We start from the raw sequence: 17,415 nt of genomic DNA on the forward strand, positions 1-17,415 counted from the left end.
ACGCCGATTTTCTAGAGTGTCTGTGATTTAAAAAGCTTGTTTCAGCTACATATTGTACTTATTTTACTGCCTGCACTTTAACAAAGTCGTTTTTTGTTTAAATTACCTGTTTAACTGTTGTAGGCTACACACTCAAGTGTGATAGCCATTTGTGTGCATTTAGTGTTTTTTTATTGTATCTGCTTTATTTTCTGAAAAAAAAAAACAAAAAAAAAATATATATATATATTTGTTTTCCCGCCTTTCTAAGCTAGTTTAGTCCAGTTTTCAGGTTAGTGCTGAATTCAGGGCTGTGTTACAAGTTTCTGTGTTTGCCCATACCTTATACTTGGATAGAAGGAAGTTTCTCTGTTCACTGTGAGAGAGGGAGCTTTGAGCAGCCTATCTGTCCCTGGAGGAGTAGTTTCAGCCCAATAATTAGTAGTTTATTGGCCATTTTGGGCTAATTTTCATCTCTTTCATTTCCCTGCTATAAAACCCGCATTTGCTAAGGTATAACTATTCCCGGCTCCACAAAGTCTACTCTTCAATTTTTCCCTTGGAACTAGACAAACTTTCAACTTAAGCACTCAAATCATTCACTTCTCATACCTGCACTTGGCAAAAACTCATAGCAAGCACTAATAAACCTTAGCACTAGACCCCCCCTTAAACTGTAGAGAAGGTCAAGGCTCTTTATTCGACCTTACCAGCCAATCAGTAAAACAGTTCACTGTACCTATCTAGGCATGTTCAAAGGGCAGTTTCAGGTGTACTCTCCAGTCCAACTGGTGAATCTGGGCATTTTGAGGCAATGTTACTGTTGCCTCATGTACACAGACAACCCTCTCCTCCTTCCTCCAAACACTAATACATGCGAGAAATGCAATTATACAGCCAAAATGGAGGCTAAGCTCTCTCAACCCAAGACTGGACCAGGCAGTCAAGAGGAGAAGGGAATTATTTGCATCACACCACCAGTCTCACACAGACCTATAAAACCAGCACTGGCAAAAAACAACATAAATACACAAAAACATACTCGGAGGCTCTAAATAAAAATCTGCAAAAGCAACAGAGACCTCCAAAGCAGACATCCAAGCAACCTCCACCCCCCAACACGAACCATGAAACACATACTTCACAAAAAGTACAGTTGTGTACCTACCATAAATATAGATGTTCAAGTGTATTCACCATTGCAGTCATTACACTTGGGCCATCCTGCTGGCAGGCTACCTGCAGTCGGCCTGAATTCCAAAGTCCCAGTCCAGCGTCGACCGATGTCGCCTCTTCCCTGACGTCAGTGCACCAGGGGCATATAAGATGCAGCCAACGCCATTTTCTTCAGTCTTTCTTGCCCCAGATGTCAGGTGCCCCCAAAAAGGTAGGCTAAAAACATTGCTTATACAAAGCATGCACTAAAATAAACAATACCTTCATCTACAAGCAAATACACCACATAGGTTGTATAGAATAGAGAAGTACAGATAAGTCCCAGCAAAGAAAGGGGGATGGTGGGTGAGTAACCTGGACTGCAACAGTGAATACACTCGAACATCTACATTTATGGTAGGTACACAACTGTACTATGTTGATCGTGTTTCACTGTTGCAGTCATTACACTTGGGTTGAATCCCAAAGCTGAGGTTGGGCGGCTGGGTCTAAACAGGATTAGGAGTGGCTATGAGGCCCTGCAGAATTGCAGTGGCAAAGCCTGCTCTGGATTTAGAGTAAAGAGGTAAGTGATAGTGCTTGGTAAAAGTGTGTACTGAAGTCCAAGTTTCAGCCTCCAAAATATCCTTGGTTGGTACTCCTCTGAGGAAGGCTGCTGAGGTGGCTGCTGCCCTGGTCAAATGTGGCCTAATGCCCTTAGGCACTGATTTGCCATGTTGTGCATAGCAGAAACTAATGCAGTGTCCTATCCATTTTGAAATAGTCTGCTTTGAGATGGCCTTTCCTTGTGATCCTGCAGCATATGCCACTAAAAGTTGCTCAGTCTTTCTGAAAGCTTTAGTTTTGTCCAAGTAGAAGCGTAGCTGTCTGTGTATGTCCAAAGAGTGCAAAAGTTTCTCCCCTTTATTCTGGGGATTTGGATAAAAAGTAGGCAAATGAATGGTTTGATTAAGAGCCACACTGGATACCACCTTTGACATAAATGTTGGGTTTGTCCTTAGAGAAACCCTGTCCGGATGGAAAATGATAAAAGGTTCCACAGCCATTAATGCCTGTAACTCTGAGACTCTTCTTGCTGAAGTTATTTCTAGGAGCAGAGCTGTTTCCCATGATAAGAATTTTATCTCGGCTGTATTGGCTGGCTCAAAAGGAGGCAGTGTGAGTTTCTCCAAGACAAAATTGAGGTCCCATGTAGGTATCTGTGCTCTCCTTGGGGGTCTTATGTTTTTGGCCCCTCTGAGGTACTGCTTTAGCAGTGGATGTGAGAAAATAGGTGGTTCCGTATTGTAATGAGCTGAAATGGCCGAGGCATGGATCTTAATTGATGAGAAGGATAGGCCTTTGTCCAGCATCTCAGTTAGGTATTGTAAAATCTGAGGAATACTTGGAACAAGTGGGTCAATTCCTTGTGCTTGGTTCCAAGCAGAGAATCTCTTCCATTTTTCTGCATAAGATTTTCTGGTGCTGGGCCTCCTGGCTTCCAAAATAACATCCATAACTGCTTTTGAGAGAGGTGTGTTCTGAGTGGTTATATTATTCGCCATGCAGCCAGATTTAAGGTTCTGAGTTGGCTGTGTAGGATCTGTTTTGTTGGGTCAGAAGATGAGAAATTTGAGGTAAAGTCCAGGCTAGGCCTTGAGACAAGCTCTTCAGGATTGGGTACCAGTGCTGGCATGGCCAGTCTGGGGCAATCAGTATAATTTTTGGCTTCTCTTGTCTGACCTTTAGGAGTACCTTGGTGAGGAAAGGCATATACTGTAGGGTTTTCCAGCTGAATGATAGAGCATCCACCTTCCATGCTTGTTTGTGATACGTCCTTGTGCAGAATCTCTGTAGTTGTGAGGGGAGGCAAAGAGATCTATGTCTGGGCATCCCCATTTCCTTTTTATCATGCTGAAGACTTGTGGATCTAGTTTCCACTCGTGAGGGTCCATGAGGTTTCTGCTTAGTTCGTCTGCCAGAGTATTTGTCTTTCCTGGCAGGAATTGTGCTTGCAGATGTACTTGATAAGTCAATGCTGTGTTCCACAAAGTCATGGCTTGCATGCAGAGGGGGTAGGAATGTGTGCCCCCTTGCTTGTTTATGTACCACATGACTGTAGTATTGTCCGTCTTTAGCAATAGATGTCCTGGATGGAGAAGATCCTTGAAGGCTGTCAGGGCATTCTGTACAGCTAGCATCTCTTTTTGGTTGATATGAAGATGCATTTGGTTTGCGGAACACGTGCCCGGAATACATTTTCCTGCCATGTGTGCCCCCCAGGCGTAATCCGATGCATCTGTTGTTAGTGTCTGCCTGGCTGTGGGTAAAGTGAATGGCTGTCCCTTGTTGTGGTGACAGGCCACCGCCCACCATCGAAACTCCTGTTGCAGGCAGGGAATGAGGGTAATTAATGTTTCCAGGCTGTGGCAATGTTGAGTCCAAACACTTTTTAGATACCATTGTAGCTTCCTCATATGCAGTCTTGCATATGGAATTAGCAGAATGCAGGATGCTATGAAGCCCAAAGCCAGCAGAATTTTTCTTGCCGGTAATTGGGTTTTTGTTGCCATGTTTTCAAAGTAATAAGTCAGTTGCCTTTGTCTGGCGTGAGATAAGCCATCTGGGCAGTTGTATTTAAGCTTGCACCCAGGAATATTATCTCTTGAGAGGGTAATAGTTTTGATTTCTTTTTGTTTACTGTGTACCCTAGGCAAATTAGTAATCTTTTTACAAACGCCAGATGGTTTAGTAGAATGTCCTTGCTCTCTGCTTGAATAAGGCAGTCGTCCAAGTAGGGATAAATTTGAATTCCTCTTTGTCTGCAAAATGCAATTACTGGTGCCAGGCATTTTGTGAAGACCCTGGGCGCAGTAGATAAGCCAAAGGGCAGTGCAGAGAATTGGTAGGGCATTGAGCCAGCTATGAATCTGAGGTATCTTCTGCAAGACTGTCTGATTGGGACATACAGGTATGCCTCTTTGAGGTCCAAAGTTATGAGCCAAGCCTTCTTGCCCAGCATGGGCAGAAGTTGCTGCAGTGTCCACATTTTGAATTTTGGAACGTCCAGAAAAGTATTTAGAATAGACAGGTCCATTATTGGTCTTCATGCTTTGTTCTTTCTGGGTACCAAGAAAAGCCTTGAGTAAAATCCTTGTCCCTGCTCTTGCTGAGGTACTCGCTGAATAGCCCTCATGTCCATGAGAGATGAAATTTGTTTTTGTGCCTCTGCTCATTGATTGTGTGGCAGGTCTGGCATACCTTTTGCCTTTGGAAGGGTGTGAAAATGGAACCTGTAGCCCTGAGAAACAATATTCAGTACCCATTTGTCCTTAGTGATCATGTGCCAATTGTGTGAAAAAAGTGCTAGCTTTCCCCCTAAGGGTGCTGCCAAAAGATAAGTGCTTGGCATTGGCAGTGGGAAGTCATTGGGACTGTTTTCTATATGGTTGTGATTTGTCTTCTCCGCTTTTGGAGGTAGAGGCACCCCATTGTTTAAGCCTGTATGAGCCTTGGGGCTGAGATCTGCCTCTAGGGTGTCTGTATCTGCCTCTTTGTGGTCTGACACTGGAAAGGACCAATTCTTAGAAGGCCAGTTCCTGCTAAATCTTGGTGGCTGAACCTGCAAGAAATCCTTTACTGTCTGCATAGATTTCGCTTTACCCTCCATTTTCTTTAACACCTCTTCTGCCTTAATACCAAACAAAGTATCACGCTGTAATGGAGCATCCAATAATTTTGCTTCAACATGATCAGGCAGATTCTGTTTCTTTAACCAAGCATGCCTTTGAATGACAAGAGCCTGTAACAGTGGCCCTGCAAGAGGCCTCTAATGAATCAAAACCGCATTGCAAAGTATGCTTTCCCACTTGTTCAGCTGCATGCAATAAATCCTGCATTTCTTTGTTTTCAGGACATTCAGAGTTTGTCTGCATTTTCTGTTTTAACAGAGACATTAGGTATTGTTGATATTTAAGCATATGAAACTGGCAATTTAAAGCCCTTACAGCCAAAGTAGCAGAGGTGTACACTTTTTTCCCCCATCTGTCCAGTGCTCTAGAATCCCTATCAGAGGGGACAGGGTTTTTTGCAGTGGAAGCCTTTACCCCTTTGGGACCCTGAGAAATAGTTTCTGGGTCAGCAGCAGGGTTTTTACATAGAAATGTGTGAGAATCTGGAACCCTATAGTACCTATCTGTCTTAACTGGTGCAGGGGGTAAAGAGTCAGGAGACAGACTGGACTCTGAAAATACATAATCAACAATGTCTAGTACAGGTGGAATAGCAAGAGGTCTGTGCTGAGGCAATAAAAGAAAATCTCTGATCCTTTTCTTAGATTCTGAATGATCTCCCAGTGGAAATGCTCCCTCATGGTGTGCAGGGTTTCCCCAAAAGAATAGTCCTCAGGAGGAGAGGCTGAAAGGATAGTCCTCATAGGGAGGAAGAGAGAATCCCTGTTCTGAAGAGGAGTCAGAGGAAATGGAAATCTGATCAGAGGAATCATAATCAGTGTCTTGCCTAGGCCTTTTATCAGGAGGGGGATGGGAACCCCTGATCAAAGTAATTAGGTCTTTGGCCATTTTGAGCATCTGTTTCTTAGGCTTGGAAGTCTGTCCATGAGAAGGCTGTACTTGTTTCTTTATCTTTAAATCTGTTTTAGTCTTTGTCTTGGATGCTGCGGTTGGCTTGATATAAAGCTGTGTAGGTCTGAAAACACACTCAGAAGCAGATTCCTGCTCAGTGGCTCCGGACCCATCTGAGGGATTAATTTCTGAAGGCCCAATACCTTGAAGTATCCAGAGGCCTAGCTGTCTCCACGTGGGAGTCGGAGGCGGCCTGTGGCTCTGAGGTAGCGGGTGTTAGGGGCTGCGAAAGTGCCTCACTGAGAACCGGCGACTGGCCTAGAGGAGGCTTTGTCGTCGGTTTTGGACCTCGGATGCCTGTCCTTTTCTTTTTCCTTTTGCTTTTTATGAACTCCAGTCATCAACTGTTCCAACGGCATTATATAGTTAAACCTTCGGTCAAAGTAATGAAATGCAAAATCGTACCGACGCTTAATAGTGCGTTGGTTAAATCTAGCACAAAACCGACAACTAGCAACATCGTGGTCAGGGCCTAGGCTAGGAATACAGTAGGAATGAAAATCCTTATGAGGTATTTGCTTCCCACAAGAAATACAATTGTTAACTTTTTCTGACATCGGTGTGGAGCAAGAAAAAAAGTTTCCTCAACGGGGTACTTAGCTTTATTGAAGACTTCGGATCTGAAATTCAATTTTGAAAATCTCAGGAGTTGGCCGACCAGCACTTGCGAACTGCTTTTGCTTCGGGCACCGCGCGGCAAGAAAGACTGAAGAAAATGGCATCAGCTGCATCTTACATGCCCCTGGCACACTGACGTCAGGGAAGAGGCGACAGCGGCCGACGCCAAACCGGGACTTTGGAATTCAGGCCGACTGCGGGTAGCCTGCCAGCAGGATGGCCCAAGTGTAATGACTGCAACAGTGAAACACGATGAACATCCAGTGTGCCATACAAGCACAGCCCTTAAGGCAAAATAACATACCCAACAGACTAGTAATAGGTGACTCTATAGTCAGGCACACTGACGTCCCACTCACTAGGCTGAACAAGGAGAAGGTTACTGTTAGTTGCCTGTCGGGTGCCAGGATCCGCCACATAACACAAGCACTCAGGTCACTCCAGAAGAAGTACAAATATGACTCTGTCATTGTCCATGTTGGTGTGAATGACCTGAGTCGTACCTCCCTGGACTACATGAAAAGAGACATGGAGGAGCTCTCTGATCACATAGCCCAGGCTGGTATGACCCTGACTAGCATCCTGTCCTCACCAAGAATGATACCAAGGTACAGAGAAAAAATTATCAATTTCAACAATTGGCTAAGCTTCTGGTGTCATTCAAAGGGGATTTAGTGTCTGTCAGCCTGGGATGACATGCTCAACAAGCCAAACTGCTTTGCTAGAGCCGGCTTGCACCTGTCACCCTTACGCTTTTGAATACTGGCCAAGGCTCTTGCCAACCCCATAGTGCCTTTTTTAGGCAAGGCTCAAAAGATAAACCCACCGCCGTAAATAGCACAAGTAACAAAAAACTGAGGGTAATGCTGCTCAATGCCAGAAGTCTAAACCTCAAAATGCACGCACTCGAGGCACTCGTCAGTATGGAGAAAATCGATATATGTGCAGTAACAGAAACCTGGTTTAAGGCTCCAGAGAGCACTCCAGCACTACCAGGCTACAACTCATACCATACATTTCAGCCAGAAAACCCAGACCGAAATACAAAAGGCGGAGGAGTATCCATATTCATCAAGGATACCCACACCTCCAGGTTAGTGGCACAGCATGATGCTTCAGAGATCATCCATTTGCAACTAACAACGGGCAAAACTGCTATTCAAATTACAGCTCTACAGATCACCCACCATTTCCCAGGACCCCTACTCTGCATTCCTGGAAACACTGGGAAACATAAAGGTCCTACCAAACACCCTGATATTGGGTGATTTCAATTATCCAAACATTAACTGGGAAAACTACTCAAGTACGAACTCCCTGGCCCAACATTTCCTAGAATTTATAAACTCAAATGCCCTGGATCAACTGGTTAACACCCCCACCAGAGGTGACAACATATTGGACCTGGTCATCACCAACATGGGCGACCAGTGTTCCACACCAGAGGTCAACCCCTCGCTGGTTAGATCTGACCATAAACTAATCACTCTGGATATCTACATTCCACCACCACCCCCGGTTAAAGAAACCACTGTGAAAAACCTTTCAAAAGCAAACTTCACGTTACTTAAGACTGAGGTGGGAAGTTTCAAAACCCCCATGCTAAAGGATAACGCTGTCCAAGCTGCAAAATCCTTTACCAATGCACTCTACAGGTACCTACAAGAATGCATAGATCATGCTATCCCAAACAAAACCAAGACTCACTCCTCCTAGAAAAGGAAACCAGTCTGGTGGAACCCTGCCATAAACAAGCTATACAATAGAAGGAGGAAACTAGTACAGAAGAGAGTAAAATCCCAAGAAGGGAAGACATCCCTGATCAGTATCAGCAAGAAACTACGTTCCCTCATAAAATCATCCAAGGCTAGCTTCTAAAGAAAAACTGCCATGGACTCCAAAGATAACCTTAGCTATGTCAAGAATCTAAGTGGCAATTCTCAGATCTGCTCGGAGTTGGTGCAGAATGGCAAAAAATACGCTGAACCGACTGATATAGCCAACATCCTGACAGACAGGTTCAGTACAAACTTCACCCTCCTCTCACCCCCCAAAAGGGCCCATAACTATACCAGAAGAATAGGTGAGGGGCTCTGCCTAACATGGACTGGGATTCTGTTCCAGAGTGTAGGAGCCTCTGGGTTATGAATCTGTCCCTCCAGCACGTTCTATTTATTTTTCTGTGTTGAGGTTAAGTCACTTGTTTCGTGGCTCCTGATGGGATGGGATTTTTCTGAGGTGGAGCATGTCCATTAATTCAAGGATTGGACATGGCCTTGTCGTCAGGCTGAATCACCTCTGAGTAGGCGGTATCGCGACTGAATAGCTGAGGAGTTTTTTTTTTTCGGCAGCAGTGAGCATATGACATATGTTTAAGACCTCTTGGTGAGGAACTTTTTGGTCTTTGGGTCTCTCTACGGTGTGCAGGTGTCGGGTGAGATACATCCCAAATGGAATTACGATCATTGGCCTGATAGAGAAAAATTACAGGGCACAATGCTCTTGGATCTTCTAGATGATGAACCCTTCATGATAAGGTGGGCAATGGATCCTAAGTAAGGTCTAACCACTTTGGCAATGTAGTGTCAAATGAGAGTACTGTCGGCCTCCTGATTACCTGGGTCCCTTACCTCTTCCGTGCCCAATGGTTACGCCTCCTGTATTGGTAATTTTGGTAATACCTTGTTTTGGTATTTTTATATGACTATATACATTTTTTTGGCAGGCATTATCCAGCATGGCTCTGCTCCAATTATCCATTTCTTTGAAGGGGCTCTGAGTATCAATGTTTGTGCTTCCCAGTCAATTATTTTGTGATTTGCGATCATCTGCAGAACTTTGTCAACCACAATCCTCCCCTCTGTAATACTGTAAAAGGAAAAATAAATGCCCGAGAACAAGGAGGGACCCAGGACTGAGCCTCTGACACACAGCTTGTGACTGGCTTAGGAGTGGGACATAGCTCCACTGTCCTGAGCTCTGCTTCCAACCCTTCAGCCCAGTTGCAACCCATCTTGTTACATTGGGGTTTACATTTGATGATGTGAGTTTGTGGATGATTGTGTTGGGGTTTTTTGTCAAAGGCAAGGTGTCAAAGGTCAGTGAGGGCTGTGTGAAGTGCCTTACCCTCATTTCAAGCCTTAGTGACAAGTTCAAAAAGTCGACTCAGTTCAGAAGAAGACCGCTTGACTAAGAAAAGGGTGGAGGGTAGGATCCATCTTCTGTGAGTGTCCAATGTTTTTGAGGTCCAGTTCATAATGATCCCTAGGTTCCGCTTTGCAGACCAGGCTCGTCAGGCTTATGGGCGGCAATTTCTTTGTGAAGCTAGAACTGGGCCCGTGTGAAGTGGGACTTTGTGAGTGGCCATACTCTTGCGAGTGCGTATCCTGTAGGCCTGCATTAATTAAACAGCCTTATGTGTGGGTTTAGTTGACCTTGAGTTCATGGTCAGCCTCCTCACAGACACCATTTTAGCCCATTGATTGGGTAGCTTCAGGCTTTAGCACCTGAGACCTGGGAGCGGCTTGTGTTAGGGGCTACACTCTGCTGGGATAGAGATCTCTCCTTTTGGGAACCTGAGGAGAAATTTGCTGGGAACCTTTGCTTTTGGGAGGGTGTTGGCTTGTGTCAGTGGGTTCAGTGTATTCAGTGTCATTTTGGACTAACTCTGAGCATATCTTTGAGTCATTTTGGAGGTTTCTAACATCTTTAAAGAATTTCCATATTTTGTCTTTTTTGTCATTTCGCGATTTTTTATGAGTTCTCCTTTGTGGATTTAGGAGATTTTTTAGTTTTTGCTAGTCAGGGATTTTTTTGCCTTTGTAGTTTTTTTTTTTGCTGTGTCATGATGTGTTTTGCTCTAGGGCTTTTAAAAAGTTGCTTTATCATTTTTGGGCTTGCAGACCCGGTGCAGCCTGCCTTTTGTTTGGGCAGATTCTTGGTTTATTGCATATGCATGATCCATTTGGGTTGAATTTGCCCATGGAATTGCCATGCAAGGGAGGCCCAGAGTGTGGGCCTTGTGTGGGAATGGTGACTAGTTGTTCCATTGCATTTGAGTTTATGAATTCTCTAAGAACCTGGCTAGAGTGTTGTGGGGCTTGTTAATGTTCCCAGTCTATGTTTGGGTAGTTGAAGTCTCCCAAAATGATGGGTATTGGAGGACATTCATACTCAGTGTGTCTTCAGGAAGGCTGTGGGGTTCCTGAGTTTGAGAGGAGGTGGTCTAGCATGCTACACAAACTGAGGCAATTTTTGCCTGGTTAGTTGCACCCTGGATAGTCTCCGATGCTTCGTGCGTTACCACTAACCTGGAGGTGTGGATCTTTTTGATGAAAATGGATACTCCTCTCCTTTTGTGGTTCTCCAAAGTTTGGGCGAGGCATGACATGAGGTGATAAAACCTGATAGTGCTGGGGTGCTCTAAAATCACAGACACTCAGGTTCAAACAGCCCTTTCCAAAGCCAAAAACGCAGCATCAATGGGACCGGACGGTGTCCCAGGCTGCGTACCACATGAGCTCAAAGATGAACTAACCTCTCACCTAAACACACTGCTTAAACTCAGCCTCTCCACAGGTTAAGTGCCCACAGAGTGGTGCACAGCAACAGTTATTCCACTCCACAAAGGTGGAGCCACAACGGACCCCGGGAACTACCGCCCTATAAGCCTGACTAGCTTGGTCTGCAAAGCTATGGAGCGCATCATCATGGATCTTATTAACAGAGACATTGGAAACCTCCAAACACTGGACCCAACCCAGTTCGGCTTTGTTAACGGTAGATCATGCCTGCTAAACCTGGTGGACTTCTTTGAGACAGTTACCAAGGCTTTAGACGAGGGAAAGGTGGTCCCACAGCCTACCTAGACCTCGCAAAGGCCTTCGACACTATTCCCTACTAAGGTATTATAGACAAGCTCACCAGCCTGAACAAACCCCTACATCACGAGATGGGTTGCCAACTGGCTCACGGACAGAACCCACATGGTAAGAGTTGCAGGAGCTAGGTCTGACTCTAAACCTGTTACAAGTGGTGTTCCCCAGGGCTCAGTCCTAGGACCCCTCCTGTTCGGCATATACTTTTCAGAGGTACAGGCAAGCACAGGAGGACTATAGCTCACCAAGTTCGCAGACAACTGCAAACTAGGTGCTATAATTGATTCTCCGGCTGACACAGACATCCTCCAAAAGGGTCTCACTGAGACAGACACCTGGTGTCAAAACCATGGTCTCAAGCTAAATGCCAAAAAGTGCATAGTTATCCCCTTTGGAAAAAACAAAGTACCCACAAACTACCACATAGGTGGTAGCCCCCTAAATACGGAAGACATAATAAGGGATCTGGGGACCCAAGTAGATAGTAACCTCTCCTTTGATAATCACATTGCCAAAGTGGTTAGAAAATCCTTCTATGTGGCCCACCTAATCACAAAAGGGTTTGCATCCAGATTGAAAGAGGTCATTGGGCCCCTCTACGCATCACTCATCAGACCCATCATAGAGTACAATGCCCCATTTGGGATGTACCTTACAAGACACCTGCAACAACTGGAAAGACCACAGAAGTTCCTCACCAAGAGGATCACTGGCCTCAAGCAGATGCCCTATTGCAGCTTGACTGAAGAAACTCCATCTGTACTTAGTTGCATACCGCCTACTCACAGGTGATCTCTGCCTGACATACAAGGCCATGTCCAACCCAGAATTGATGGACATGCTCCACTGATGGACATGCTCCACCTAAAGAAAACCATATCCCCTCGAGCCACACGCTCCAGGGATCTAAACCTTACCAGAACAATAAATAGGACATGCTGGAGGGATAGATTCCTGTCCTAGAGACTTCCCATGCTCTGGAACAAGATTCCAATCTGCATTAGGCAGAGTTCCTCACTAACCCTCTTCAACAGAAACCTTGACAAATGGATGGGAAACAGAAAGTTTACCCCAGGGATCACTTCAATGGCTCTGCTGGACAGAGGCACAGGGAACTAATCTAAGATGGCGGCGAAAGCCAACGCGTTCTGGCTATGCTTATAAATGCCTTCAGGTAGATAGCCTAGTTCCTACCTATGACCCTATCTAGTCAATATGGAGGATGAAGCATTAGCAGTAAAGACGGATGATTTAGAAACACATGTAAGAAAAGTGATGGAAGGGATGGACTCTTCCACACTAGGATTTCTACTGACAGGAGATTGAGATACCTTTGGAAGAACTGACCCTATCTTTCCAGCATTTATGTCTTCTCTCTCAATACTTTATCTTAGTTTTAACAGACAGCAGAAGTGTCCCTCAGGTAACAACCAAGGAGAATGCTCCAAGAGGGTAGACCTAAAACATTTAATCAACCTTTTAAAATTAAGTTGTTTTCTCTACTTCTGGGAGTCATAGGGTCAAAGGACTCCCAGAATTTCTATTTTCATCTTTTAAATGTAGACAGACAAAACAGGAAATATTTATTAAACTCCTTTGGTAACCATAACTAAAAGAACCAAGAGCCACCACTGGCAAAAGTAAAGCAATTCCAGCAGTGAAAATGTTTGCTAAATCCAGATAAGAACATAAAACAATGCACTATGCAAAACTGTAAGGAAACAGTAACATTTTTTAAACACAATACTACTGAAGAAGTTAACATTTAAACAGCAATTAGTACAGGAGTAAAACAAAACTTATCTTCCTTTTAAACAAAGGAGCCAGTACAGTTACTGCCAAAAGTAAAAGCAAAGCTAAGATATGTGGAAGTGTGGCAAAAATTTTCAAAGCATGGGGTACGAAAACTAATAGTTCTTAAGGATAAATAAAGATTTGGTATTACCTGACATACATTATATATAGACACTGACACACACACACTTTTACACACACAGCTAAAGGCAAATTTTCATTGATGGATGCATGATGACCCGTAAAAGAGATCTAGACAGGAAGCTAGACAAAAGAGAATTAAGGGTAAAGGTGAGTGCCTGTAAACCCATGGGAAAGTTTTAGATGCCAAGCTAACTGAAAGCCTGTGGTTTAAGTCTGACATCCTCAACTAAGATGTACGTCACTGGTTTCTGAATGATGAAAATGTTATGATAAATATTCTGCATATTCTGCAGAAAAATAGCCAGTCCCACAAACTTAAAAATTGGATACATGATTCCAAATTAAGGTTTCCTCCTTGTGATTATTTAGCCAGCAATTTGAGCCTAAAGGGAGTAAAAAGTGCACTTTTTAAAGAGCTACAAATACAAATAGCTTTCAGTGTGTTCATATAAAGATGGGATTTCTGAAGCAGCTATCTTCCATTATGACTTTTACAAACTTGACTCCAACGAAGTCATAAGTAATCCATTGCCTAACAAAAAGGCTGGTTAGCACCAACCTGATACAGGAAAATAATCTGCCGATAAAGTGAAGTGATATTTCAGTTAAATGTAGCTTTAATAAGAAAAATAAAAACAAAACAGTGGCCAGCAAATGCTAAATGCTTTATAAAAATGTTACTGAATACTGCTAGAGAAAACTTTCCACACATAAAATGAAAAAAAAAAACAACAACCATACAACAAAACTATGCATTACCTTGATCTGTTGCAAGTGCCTTCAATTCTCCTAGCAAATACCTAATAGTTCGAACCTTTTGAGCAGTTTTTTCAGGGCTTGTCTTTTTCAGTTTCATCAACTTACAGCTTTCAAAACTAGTCTGGCAACTAGTGTCTCTTACTGGCACTTCATCAGTTGCATTCTCATCTTCCTCACTTGTGGTCTCACAGTGCGCAGCACTAGACATGCCATCAGATTCTACAATCTCTTTATGTGTCTTGATCTTCCTTGGGCTAGCAAAAGCTGCTTTCTGCCTTTCAGCATCACCCTGTTGCAGCTGATTCAGGTGCTGCTGTATGTATTTCAACAGCTCCTGCTCTCTAAATTGTTGATTACTTGCTGCTTGCCTTAATTCTGCTGAAGCACTTGGTGGTGTGGCTGTGGTAAACGTCATCACTGCAGGGATTGCTGTGCCGGTTAATGAAGAAGGAACGGATATGGCAGGAGCAGAAGAGGGTGGTACATCTTTAACTCCATCTCCTGTATGAGTAGTACATTGAGTACAAAGGCCAGTGGGTATAATCTGCAAATTTAAAACTCATATTACACTAGGGAGAGTATGTGGAGTGTAAGTAACATTCATCTACTTTCCCATACCAAGACCTGACACTGAAAGCTAAGTGTACAGTTTTCAAATTCTTCTTAATTACAAGAGAGAGAACATTTTCAGAAAAAGCTGCAAGACTTGTAACCAAACCTTATATTTCCAGAGTCTACTGCAGCTGCACATAAAAAAAAAAATCTGCATTTGCAGACTCCATTACAGCTGTATGTAAGCAGATAATGCATCCAATTCTATACTACAGAATGTGAGCTAAGCATAGTCATTTTTTCTATAAAATGTCTGCAAGAAGTATTGATATAAGGACCACTGCTCCTGTATCAACAAATTCAATTTTCTATCTGACAAGTGACCATTGGCAAAAGAAAACTAACATTGCTAACAATCAGGCTATGATCGTCTGAATTCATCTGTGTTAAACACACTATCCCAAGTTACTGCAATCATCTGTGAATATCTGGAAATTATGGCCACAGAATTGAAATGAAACATGAAATTTGTCAAGCGTTATGAAGATGTCACATGCTTTACTCTCATCATTTCCTCCACCTTCTTTGAGACCCCACCAGGAAACCACATTATGAATAAGCTTAGCTACACTTGGGTTGCACTTTGTCAAATGAATTTATACTTAATAACTAAGAAAATCACACAGGGAAGAACACATTCTCAGTAGATGCCTGAGAAGATAAGATCTACAAATAAAAATTATACAGAGCAATATTAGATCTCTAAATACACATTATTCAAATATAAACTGCAGATAATATATAGTGCAGGTAACTCATAAGTGGTGAACACTAAACACTGCAAGAAATGCAAAATTTGCTTAGCTGTTTACAAATGTTCATGTCCGGGAGAGGGGAGAATGTCTTCCATCTAATAGTAAACTGTTGTGTCTGAAGATAGCTCTTTATTTTCTTTAATTACTGCCAGACACTATCATTGCTGACCTCAACTGGAAGTTATGGTACAAACTACAACTGCAAAGGTTATTACAACCAAACAGTTTTCTCCACAGCGAAGAATAAAGTGAAACTTTGCCTATTATCACCACTTGCTTTTTAAACCCATATTTTCTTCAGCTCATCTCCAGGCTAGACTGCAATGAGCAGTAGATGTTGGCTCATCCATCCTACAAAAAGGGGCTAGGAACTCAGAAGGAAGCAAACACACATTCAAGCCCAGTATTGTAGGTTTTCAATGCTTTTATAAAAAACTGAGAGGCTGCAGAACAAAGGTTGCACAGAGACAGCTGATCAAAAAACAGAAGACCACCTGCCATGTCCTATAACTCTCCATTATCAGCCACATGTGACTGAGGGCTCTAAAAAAGGAATCCCTCCCTGGTGAGTAAGGGCTCTCAGGTGATGAGTACTTATAGGTTATGCAGGAATGAGGTAATGGAAGAGTTCATGATGACTGAGGAAGTATTAAAAAAAGGTTAAAACAAAAGTAATGTGAACGTTACTTCTACGGGACAAGAGGAAGCCTCACCTCAGGCAATAGTTAAAGGGAAGAGAACAAGATTACTGGGAAAAAGTTGACTGGGAAAAAAATTTAAACTAGATAAGATAAAAGAAAAGAAAGCACATGAATTCTGAAAATGAGTTTGTACTTGTTAAACAAGTGGGCATGTTTAAAGAATAACTAGATATGCTTAAGATAACCATGCCTACTATTCGTATGTCAGCAAATGCAAAGCCTAGGTTCTTCAAACTTAAATTTATGCAATATGTGCCAACCTGGAAGAGAAAATAAACATACTGTTGAAAGGAAAAAAACTGCTGCAAAGTATTCAGAGTTGGTTGCTCCTGTGACACTACTGAAACTTGAAAAAAATCATTAGGCTACTGGGATACTATACACGAACTGTTAAAAAACAGATTTTCTGTAACAGTATCTTATACCCAAGTAGAATACCTTTTCTCACTTTTGGCAGGTGTCTCATTGTCTTGTGTCTTTCGGCTTTTCCAGGTTAGGGGTCGCCACAGCGGAACTCCGGTCCGCTAATGATTGGCAGTAGATTTTTACATGTTGGTTTGCCAGGCCTAACGCACAACCTTCAACAAAGGAACGCCCATTCACGCATGTCGACACACAGAAGACGCTCTGAGAATCGAACGGGCAACATCTAACTGTGAGGCGACAACGCTACCTCAGCACCACCTATATATATATATATATATATATATATATATATATATATATATATATATATATATATATATATATATATATATATATATATACATATATATATATATATATATACACACATATATATATATATATATATATATATATATACATATATATACATACACACACACACACACGTATATATATATATATATATATATATATATATGCGTACACATGCGCGCATATGTGTGTGCATGCACATGCGCGCATATGTGTGTGTGTGCGTACACATGCACGCATATGTGTGTGTGTGCGTACACATGCACGCATATGTGTGTGTGTGTGTGTGTGTGTGTGTGTGTGTGTGTGTGTGTGTGTGTGTGTGTGTGTGTGTGTGTGTGCGTACACAAGTTCTCAAAATAAATTTGTTCCATTTTTATCAAAGAAAATGTTTAGGTGATCAATTTAAAGAAAAACAACTGATCATAAATACTCAGAATGGAATGTTTATGTATAATCATTTGCATTTTGGAAAGTTGCCTGTTACTATTTCAGAAGACTACAACTTATTTTTTAATACAAAGAATGTCACTATGTTGCAAATGTATCTGGATGATTCCCAATGGGGCAACTGGACACAAAAATTTGCAGAACTTAAAGAAGTCCTAAAACAGATTACTGAAGTGTTTTTGTCACAGTTTGACATATATTTGCACCA

General features: G+C 42.6%; 1 protein-coding gene across 1 annotated transcript in view; it reads right to left on the reverse strand.

The window, feature by feature from the left end:
* Positions 1-17,415, reverse strand: part of CCDC14 (coiled-coil domain containing 14) — a 708,632-nt gene that overhangs the window by 278,832 nt on the left and 412,385 nt on the right. Inside the window, exon 8 of the mRNA XM_044074917.1 lies at positions 13,970-14,513. Within this exon, the coding sequence (XP_043930852.1) occupies positions 13,970-14,513 (544 nt within the window). The remainder of the gene's footprint in view (positions 1-13,969; positions 14,514-17,415) is intronic.

Source organism: Protopterus annectens, chromosome 6.part0, assembly GCF_019279795.1.
Source record: "Protopterus annectens isolate FY-2018-M chromosome 6.part0, PAN1.0, whole genome shotgun sequence".
NCBI classification, from domain to species: Eukaryota; Metazoa; Chordata; order Ceratodontiformes; family Protopteridae; genus Protopterus; species Protopterus annectens.